The sequence below is a fragment of the Cebus imitator genome, unplaced genomic scaffold, assembly GCF_001604975.1.
Source record: "Cebus imitator isolate Cc_AM_T3 unplaced genomic scaffold, Cebus_imitator-1.0 Scaffold42, whole genome shotgun sequence".
NCBI classification, from domain to species: domain Eukaryota; kingdom Metazoa; phylum Chordata; class Mammalia; order Primates; family Cebidae; genus Cebus; species Cebus imitator.
The window spans coordinates 13,866,857-13,877,361 of NW_016107357.1; the positions used below are offsets into that span (position 1 = coordinate 13,866,857).

The 10,505-nt window shown below is 37.9% G+C and overlaps 1 protein-coding gene across 2 annotated transcripts in view; it reads right to left on the reverse strand.

Moving 5' to 3' along the window:
• The window catches only part of PCNX2 (pecanex 2), a 292,353-nt gene that overhangs the window by 97,632 nt on the left and 184,216 nt on the right, over positions 1-10,505 (reverse strand). For both annotated transcript variants that reach the window (XM_017526554.2, XM_017526553.2), the window contains exon 22: positions 4,040-4,148. In XM_017526554.2, the coding sequence (XP_017382043.1) occupies positions 4,040-4,148 (109 nt within the window). The remainder of the gene's footprint in view (positions 1-4,039; positions 4,149-10,505) is intronic.

Genomic DNA, 10,505 nt, shown 5'->3' on the forward strand with positions numbered 1-10,505 from the left:
TCTGCATTTCATTTTCAAGAGCATAGAAGTAACTTGGACTTCTAAGTGGTTTAACATAACTTTAAACAAGTTATGTGATAAAGGGGTAGGGGTGGAAGCAGGGATTCCCTAGTAGCCCCATTTATCTGTGAGATATAAAAAAGGAAGTGAGTCTTGTGCTGTCCATACTTTCACAGACATTTTCATAGATTTAAAATCAGATTTTAAAAAATCAGCCAGGCATGGTGGTGCACACTTGTAGTCCCAGCCACACGGGAGGCTGAGGTGAGAGCTAGAATTGCACCACTGCACTCTAGCCTGGGCAACAGAGTGAGACCTTGTCTCGAAATATAAAAAAACAAAACAAAACAACAACAACAAAAAACATGATTTTTTTTTTCTTCAAGAGTGACTTTTTTTTTAGACTTTCTATTTACTCCCAAGCATTTTCAGGAGTGAAATGTCACATCCTCCATTAATAATCCATTCCAATGTTGAATTGTTTAGGTATCAAAAAGATCTCTATTTCTCTATTGTGCTGCAATTTAAATCCAATTCTTTTTATTTTGACCTAGGTTCAAATGGAGAACTACAGAACAATATGCTACTGTGATATCTATTATCACCCACCAGTTTCCTCTTCTGAAAGCTGAAAATACCTAAATACTCTGCCACAAAACACAACAAATTAGCTATTATGTTCCTTGTCACTGAAGTAAAGGGAATTGCACAGAATGTATCACTGAGTGAAGGTATCGAAAAAATGCTAGAAAGCAGAGTCAGGTCAGAGGTGGAGTTTTCTGAGGGGCTGTGTTGAGAAGAAAGGAAGAAGGAGAAGTCCCTACATCAGGGGACAGAGGGTGTGATGGGGCTTGCAGAGGAACCAGGACAAAATCAAGTGGAGCCAGGGCTGGGCAGATGTGCTAATATGTGATAATCTGGCTAGGTCTGTCTAATTATAAGACAGTGGTCCTGCATGGTCTCTACACATATTAAAAGCGGGGATGATGTGGCTTGTGTTTTTGATTCTAAGATTTCCCCAAAGATTACACTGTACATTTTAAAAATGCCAGAAACAATTATCTAAAATTTAAGAAGTGAGGGAGCTAGCACTAGGCTAAAAATCAAGTTCAATATGGTAGGAAAGGAAATGGCGTTTCACAGGTTAGAGGGAGGATGGCAGTGAATAGAGAGGATCTTTTTTGGGGGAAATATCAGTAAAGAATTATGGCACACTCTGGGCAAACATGAAAGGCTGTCACTACTACTGGCAAGGCAGTGCCAAGAAAGAAGAGCTCCTAAGAGGAGTAGGCACATAAAGCCCTCTTTATTTCTTTCTAAGAGAAATAGCTGGGGGCTTAACCTAAGGGATAGATGATCACTCCTTTAAAAGCATACTTAAAATGAAAACATCAGTTATTAAAAGATTTTTAAAAATCATTAGAAGCTGAAAAGGATGCACCAAATAGAAAGCAGCCCTCCCAATCTCTGGGTTTACTAGAAAGAATCTGGCTAAGTCTGTCTAATTATTAGAAGACAATGGTCTTGCATGGTCTCTACACACATTATAAGGGTGAATATCCTCATCTTTCCCGGTGGTTACAAGCTCAGAAGCTAACTGAGGCTATGGAGGGAGAAAACATGCTAGTGCTGGAAAAAGCAATTTACCAGACAGTGCCCTGCTGCTGGCCTGAAAGCTAATTCAATTCCAAAACAGAGCAAATTAGCCTTTTCTCGATGCTGAGATGGAGCCCACAACTTCTTAACAGAGTGATAAAATAATTAACGTTTTGAAATTAGTCAAGATCCAGGGCTGACAATTAATAACTTAATAGCTTTGTCTGGGTGGCATGTATATCCAGTTTTTCAACGATTTATTTCATTGTATTCTGAACAGCATGATGCTGGACTCCAAGGAGCAAATATCTACCTCTACAACTGATGAAGGATGAGGAGCGTCCATGGGTAAGGAGGAGAGGGTAAAGACCCTGTCAGTGGCCAGCCTCCAGGGAAGTCAATTTGAGGCTCTGTATCTTAGCAGAAGGGGAGGAAGTGGGTGTCACTAACAAGGACAGGTTTAGGAACAAAACAAGGGGATCCACTGCGTGTTCCAAAATGGAACCACCAAATGCCCAATAAAATCTACATCTAGAAAGTTTCCTTTTGTAAGACAATCCATCTACACATCATGAAAATATTTAAATTTAATGCTCACTGTGCACAAGCTGAGATAAATCCTAATGCTGTTTTTATTCTTCTAGAACTTATTAAGTGCTAAATACCACATGCTCTTGTGTGAACCCTCAACACGAACATAGGGCAAGTATTTGAAAATTATGGTTCCCAGAACAGTCTTAATTCAGCTGTGGAACTCCAAGGAATAATTAGTATTATTGAACTCACCTAACAAGGCATAAACATCAACAAGAAATGCTACAGACAGATGCAAGTCCAAAGTTATGATATCAGGAATCATCACTTCAATTTTTAAATGCTTGGTGCCAGTCCTCAACAACAAATTTGCATTGATCTAATCATTTTCATTTAGTAAACATGCTTTAAATTCTAGACAGGAAACTTTAGAAACACATCAGAAAGAGACTAAAAATCAACTCAATGTTTAACCTTACTGTTTTTGTTTTAAAAGACTCTGTTTAGGAAAACTGACATTACTGGCATTACAGAAAATGATTGCCGCTAAAGGGAAAGGGTGGTGCACGAGCTCAGGCTTTGCAAATATACATATATAATTTTTTCTTAGCTTGTTCTGCCAAATGACCTTGAAACACTTTAGCAGTATCAATGTAGGTCTAAGAATAGGAACATAGAACAATGGGTATTGTGAGAACCACTCTTCTTATGCTTAACGTTAAAAAAAAATGTTATGAGCCTGGAAGAAGTCATTTTAAAAAATATTATCACTCAAGGATTATCCCAAGTATGTTTTCATTCCTTTACAAGTTAAGGTCCCAGAGATTCCTTAAGAATTGTCTTAAAGAGCCTTATGTAAATTTCACAAGGAAGAAGGCTGAGTGGTCCTTCAAGTTAGGTGACAGCAGCCCTGATGAATTGCCAGTTTAGAACCCTGGTTCACATACACCGATGGCATAAGAATCACCAAGGAAGCTTGTGAAAAGACGGATTCCAGGATCCTGCCCCTGAAAATTTGATTTAAAAAGTATGAGCTGGGTTCAGCAATCTACTTAGTTAATTGGTTCCTCCAGGGATTCTGAGGCAAGTGGTTCGTTTCCTAGGAAACACACAGGTTTAAAAACTCTAAATTCAGTGAGAAGGAGAACCTTTGAGGACATTATTTTAGGCCTAAGTCAAATTTTCATTAATCTCTTTCTTCAAGAGCATTTTTAAAGCAATTTCTCTCTCCACCTCCCTTACCCACATATGTACATATATAAAACTTAGCTATCAATGTCAAAGTGATTTTTAGGGGAATCTCAAAATTTGTTATCAAGTAAATTCAAACTATTATGAAAACACTGTAAAACACACATGAAAACCAAGGCTTCTTGGCTAATTGCAACTAAAAGACCATAATTTTTTAAATTATGGTCTTCGAAATGCTGTTTGTACCATTAGGTACAAACCTGAGTTTCTGAATATCACTAGAGTGCAATGTGATAACCATAGTATAAAATCATATACACTTTATAAAAATGTACTGAATGCATCAACCCTATCCACAATGTTTAATAACAGCAAATTTATTTGCACTATTTTGCACAAGGTGACCCAATCATTTAAGCAGTAACTTTTCATTTAAAAGACAGGATATCTTAAGGAAGATCTGGGCATGGGAAATGGAAGGACCAGAAAAAATAAAAGTAACTCCTGAATATGCATGAAGAAGCAGGAAGAGTTCAAAATTAAGAAACATCTTTTAAGGCTAAGTGGCCTAAAGGGATCCAAAGTGCCTCTTAGTGTCCCCATTAAAATGTAATCTTAAAGACTTTAAAATCTTTTTATTGCCAGGGGTCAACGAAAAGTTTGCTTCCATAAAATGTGAATCTCAGCTTGAGGGTGAAAATAGAAGCAGAAAGGATACGAGGAATGGCAAAGAGCTGAGCAAACACGTGAAACGAAGAACCCCAAGCCATCTGCCAAGGAGCCACGTATGTCAGGACGAACTGTAACTTGTGAAGCAGGTCCCCGAGCTGAAAGTAAAAGACAAAAAGATGCATCAGCGAGGACAACAACAACAGTAAAACTGCATCAAGGTCATTTAAAGGACACTTGTCAAGGTTAGGAAGGGGCAGTGAACCTGCTGTCTGCCCTCTTATTCTTACCTTCCTGCGTTTCATGTGCAATGCGGCATTTAATGATATTTTAAAACTGCAACAGGCTGATTAGAGGAAACCTTACATGGTTAATCTCAACAGATTTATTATTTCAACCTATATAGATATGATGTATCTCTTTGCCTTTCTCAGAAGAACAACCACAGCCTGCTCTTTCCTCCTTCATATTGGATCTTTTAGAGGGAGCACATACAGAAACCGATCATCATTTGACACTGTTGAGGTTTTTGTGTGATAATTTCATTTCACCTCTTCAGCTGTTTCTACTGGAGAAAACAGCTCCATACCATTGAATTGCAAGTTACAAAATACTTTAGAAAGCTAAGACAGGATATGAAGCTATTGCATTGGCCAGACAATCCAGCACAAGGAGAAACTGAGTTTTGGGGTGATATGGAAAACACAGAGGAGAGACCTCACATGCACTAAGGATGAACATGTAAGAGTGAACTAACTGTTCAGTGGTTGGATTGAAGATGGAGTTGATGAATGTGCAGATAAGGATAGAGGAGGATGGACTGCTCTGGCTTTAGACCTCTGCATTATGGTAAGAAGTGACTGATGAATCCCAGTTGCAAAATTCTGCTGCTGTCACTTCTAGATGCAGTCAGTCAGTATCCTGCCAGGATTTCTTTCCCCAAATCCACATCCAATCTTCATCCATAATGAAAACTTCAAATAGCATGCCATATTTGGTCTGAGACTGGCCAACATTTGAGACAATAAAATACATTCACCAAGGCCATGATGTGAAATGAGAAGAAAAAATACAATTTTTAATTAGGCTCAATAGCTATTAAATAAAACAGAAGGTCATAATGAAAAGAGGGCAAGATTTGGGTGATGGGGCCATTAAGAAAGGATTCAAGGAACCAAGATAACTGAGCCCTTCAGTGAAAAGCCAACCTTGTAATTTTGGAACCAAAATATGACGTGATCCTGATTTGTTTCATAAAAATGTAATGAGGCAAAAGGAGGTTAATTAGAATCCTCTCCAAATCTTTGCCTCACTTTTCTGATCTCTACTGTTCATAAATATTCTGGTTTTGGATAAAAACTTTAAAGTAGAATAAAGCATTATTGGATAGGCCACAGTATATGAACCAAGAATAAAAGGTCTCTCAAAGGCACAGTAAACATAGAGAAACCTTAAGAAGTCACAGGCATCTATCTGGTTATGTATAGAACCCCTGATCTAAACATGTCCACCAGAAACTCTAGTTACAAATCTAGAACTGAGTTTTAGGTGAAAGCTGAAGAATTTTAGATAGAAGAGAATGGACGAATAATAGGGAGAGCGGGAAACAGTGAGAAAGAAAGAAATAGGGGAAACAAGGAAGACAAAACGAGGAATTTAAAAAAAGCAAAAAAGTAAAAAAAAAAAAAAAAAAAAAAAAAAAAAAAAGAAAAAAAAAAAAAAGAAAAAAGAAAGAGGAAAAAATGGATGATGTGATTAGGCTTGGGGAACTATAAGGAAATATGAATTCCAGGAAGGGAAAGGAGGAGTTTGTTTTGGCTCACAATTTTTCACTTTCTTTACTCTCACTCACTTGCATCAACCATAGAGGGTTGATCTTGATTGGTTTCCAAGATCTTTCAGAAAGGCCACTTTGGTTTTAATCCTGGGGTTGGTTTCAGCCTCCTGAATCCATTTTGGATGGGACTCCTCAGCCCCCAACGCCTTTGAGAGTTTGTCAGTTGAGAGAGCAGCATTTCACTCGTCAACCTGAGGTTCAGACTTACCACTTTACATAAAATATAGTCATTTCCCCATGACCTTACTTTCTACCAATCATCAAGTGACTTCTACAAACCAAGAAACCGACAGTTCTAACACAACTTTAAACTCTTGACTCACTTTTGTAAAGAGATGTGATTTGCATTAAAAGCCAATATCATTTTCTTCCGTCTCCACCAGTAACCCAACCAGAAGGGAACATGTCAAATGCCCAAGAAAAGACATGACTTCTGAGTTACCAACCAGGGAAAAAGTCCTGAAAAGAGGTGGTAGGCTCTCTTGCTCATGTATACCTAACTGAACTCTATCAGAAAAAATACCTGTGGATTTGAAATCTTCTAGTCATCCCAATATTAAGAATTCTTAGTTGAGTTATTAAGAATTAATCTTGTGACTCATGCCTAAGTGAAAACTGCAAGTATGAACAAGATTACCTCATATGATGTATGGCCCCCAAATGCACTAAAAATGAATCATGAGTTATAGAAAGTTACTCCTGTTAGGTTTTCTGTGTATTCCTGTACCCTGGGAGGCATTTAAGCCACCTTTTGAAAAAGCTGATAAGTAGGTCAGCTATAGCAACTACAATCAGACTGGTTGCCCCAGGGAAAGCTTCATCTGCAAGTTTGAAGCTCTAACAAGTTAAACTTTGCTGTATTATGATTAAATGCATCTATTACAATTAATTTCTGCTTAGCACAGCAACTTGTATTTACACATAAGCAAAACCAGTCATCAGACAGACATCTAAGGATTCCAGATCCAAGTCCTCTCATGTTCTACTTGCAGCCAAAGCCCCATGTATTGTTCTTTCCCTATGTCTCTGCATGCCTTTTTTTTCCCCAAGAACTCTGTGAAGAATAAAATACATGCTTTGTAGAGATTTTCAACATGAAGCTCACAAAATAGACTCCACTGTTCTCAGTCACCGAAGAAGCCAGATCTCCTGAAAATCCTTTCTTTATGCAGTCATGATTCCTCCACAACACAGTGATTTTAATGCTCCTCTATGAAGCCCACCAGAAAAAAGGATGTGCTCTAGATGAGTCAGATGCTAACACATACCAATATTTGAAAGCATGGGGTCGAGGGCATGCTGCCTGAGTCTGAATCCCAGCTCTACCTCTGGTCATGCATTCCTTCATCTTTAAAATGGAGATGATAATAGTACCTTCTCAAAGTGTCATCTGAGGATGAAATGACTTCATCTTTGTAACAGACTTAGAATAGTGCCGGGCAAACATAGGTGTTACAAAAGAGTTTGATAAATAAATGTTAGGACACATGTTAGGATACCTTATTCACAACCTAGTAATTTTAGAGCCCTATTCTTCCCCAAACTAAAACTTACTAAGTCCAGGTACTCTCACTTTTCAGAGAAGGAAACCAGGCTCAGAGGGGGTAGGTGGATTGCTTAGGTTAGACAGCAAGTTATTGGCCCATCTCAAACCAGAGATCAAAGTTCCTGATTCTCCATCCAGTGATATTTCTTTCATTCAACTTTACCATGCCTCCTTGAGGCCATGGGCCTTCTGTGAACTGCAGCAATAGCAAGAACCTGCCTGACATGCAGCAGCTACAGAAAGGTCTCCTTTATCCAAGCGTTCCTGCTGACAGCAGAGAGGCAGGATCACAAGCATGAACATCACACTTTATAGTTGCAGCCACTATTCAGACAAATGATGGCTATAGCCACGTTCTTTCATGTATACAGTAAAAAAGGACCTGATCTGCCCTGGAACAACCTTTTCAGTATAAATGCCTAATTAATAAAATATGATACTGCCCCAAAAGCCTGATGACACTCGAGGGATTTCAACACTGCAGACTGCTGGGTTACTTGTGCTTCTTGAATGCACAACTCCAGAAAGATTGATTTAGTTCATGTATTTTATTCTTACAGTGTGGACAGGTATGACCCAGGTTTAAAAAGATTCAACTTCGTATTTTTCCTTTACACTTTGTCCTTCTCTTTAAGAGTAAAATCAGGTAAAATAATTTAAAATGAGTGTCTACCAAAACAGCAATTTGTAAGCACAAAAGAAAACCTAAATACTGATCATCAATGAGATAAGGATTTGAGGAGGGACCTTCTGCACCACATTGGCCATTGTGTACAAAATAATGAAACATTTAAGATAAGACTTAATGGAAACAGCCACACCAACACCTTTCCAGTAAGCATGGCCACATGCATTATAATATTGTATTGAAGTACTTTAAATAGAAATCTCATTTAGATTAGCTATGAACTTGCATCTCCTTAGACAGTTTGAGGTCTTTGTTTTTATGAAGCTTATCTTGCTCCTAACATTCTACTCCCAAAATCTTAAATCTCAGCCCTATGAAAATGCATAATAAATTTTACAAGTTACTGGAGTATGAGTATAAGAGAAAACAAAATCATTTGGGTTTATTCCACTTTAAACACCAGGAAAAGAGTAAAGAAAATCACAAGAGGCCAGGCATGGTGGCTCATGCCTATAATTCCAGCACTTTGGGAGGCTGAGGTGGGTGGATCACCTGAGGTCAGGAGTTCCAGAGCAGACTGGCCAACATGGAGAGATACCATCTCTACTAGAAATAAAAAAATTTAGCATGGTGGCGTATACCTGTAATCCCAGCTACTGAGGAAGCTGAGGCAGGAGAATCACTTGAACCCAGGAGGCGGAGGTTGCAGTGAGCTGAGATTGTGTCACTGCACTCCAGCCTGGGTGACAGGGCGAGACTCTGTCTCAAAAAAAAAAAAGAAAGAAAAAAGGAAAAGAAAAGAAAAGAAAAAGAAATGTAAACGAGAAAAGAAAATCACAATGGAGTAATTATGGCCGTTTCCCTAGAAAAGCCAGCATAAATACTCTCATTTAAAATGAACTATTTTGGAAATATATTTTCAATTAGACCTAGACATGCTGTTATATCTCTGCTACAGACAGCAAGTACACAAACCAGTGTAAGAGAAATGTCTCCAAATAAAGGTGACTCCAAAACTTTTCCTTGCTAATACATCTACAATAAGGCATATGCCATCTTCACTCTGGAGATCCCCTACATGCTGTCCTGACCTCAGTGAAATAACTGGCTACTTACAGAATTTTCTTATATTTGGGTGTTGTGTTAGGAAGCTATACATCCATTTGAGTAAAGTGCAATTCTCTCTCCTAATCCACTTATCGCCTTTTCACCTATTGCTCCATGCTTACTAAGCTCCCAGATTCATTCTATCATTTGCCATTTTTTGCATTTTGTTGTACTCAGTTAGTTCTTTCTCAGCTTCAGTTAACTTCACCCCAAATTTGGAATTACCAACATTTGAACTTGAAGAGGTATACAAGAGGGAAAGGCATCACAGAAACTGGCTGTTAAGTTAAAGATGCATAGAGTTCAAAGTGAGAGAACAGTGGAGAAGCTGAGGCTCTTGAGTGCCTGGAAAGGAAGAGATAAGATGAGAAGAAATCTAGAGGTTCACGGGCAACCAAGTTAATAAATTTGGGTGGGAGCCCAGCTGAGAGATTAAAAACCGGGAGCAAAGGAATTGTGGAAAACTGTCAGATGTTTTGAGGCATAGGTGGTAATATGGGTAGTAGAAAAATGTTCAAAAAGGAATAGAAAAAGTAAAGCTAGTGACATCTCAAATGTAGGGGACCACTTTTTGGGGAAAGGAAGCACCACTCTTACAGGATAACAAAGTTGTTAACGGAAAATATGATACTTCAATTTGGGGATATTAACTATTTCCAAATAGCTGACAACATGAAACAGAATTTTGTAAAGTAAGAAAAAAAATATTCAGACAATGGTTATAACTCATTACAAAAGTAACTTTCAGGCCAGAAGCAGATTCTACCTTAGTTAACAATGTGTGTTGGGAGCCCATTAAATAGCATCTATCAGACTTTGCAAAATATTGATAGGCTTCATGGAGCATGGTAATGCATAAAGGATTTCATCCATTATAAAAATAATAAAAGTAATCAAAAAATTTATAAGGAGAAACATAAATTAAATGTTAACTCAAAACAAAAGGGTGTACTCACCCCCCAACAGTCAGAGGCAAAGAGCTAATTTGACATAAGAATGGTTAAGTCTGAACTGACACCACGTCTACCCTAAGGGAACAGAGACACAGATATAGGTCTTAGGAGCTGAGGAATTGGGTTTTAGCATAGTCGAATGGGTTCCATGTCTACAAAGAGCAAATTATTAAAAAACTTCATTTACCACTGCTGGAAAAAAAGCAAAAAGAGTTTGCTTTCTGCCTTCTGTAGGGAAGATAAAAATCTGTCATTCATGACACACCAAAACCTCAAGTCCTCATAATACAGGGAGTGGAATTTAAATTTAAACTATTCCAGTAGTTTGAAAATAAAAAAAACAAGAAGCTAACATAAAATAAAAAATAGTGGAGGATGATAAAACTTCCTCACAGAAGCAAATGTATGAGTTCAGGTTTTTTTTTTTTCCTTTTTTTTTTTTTT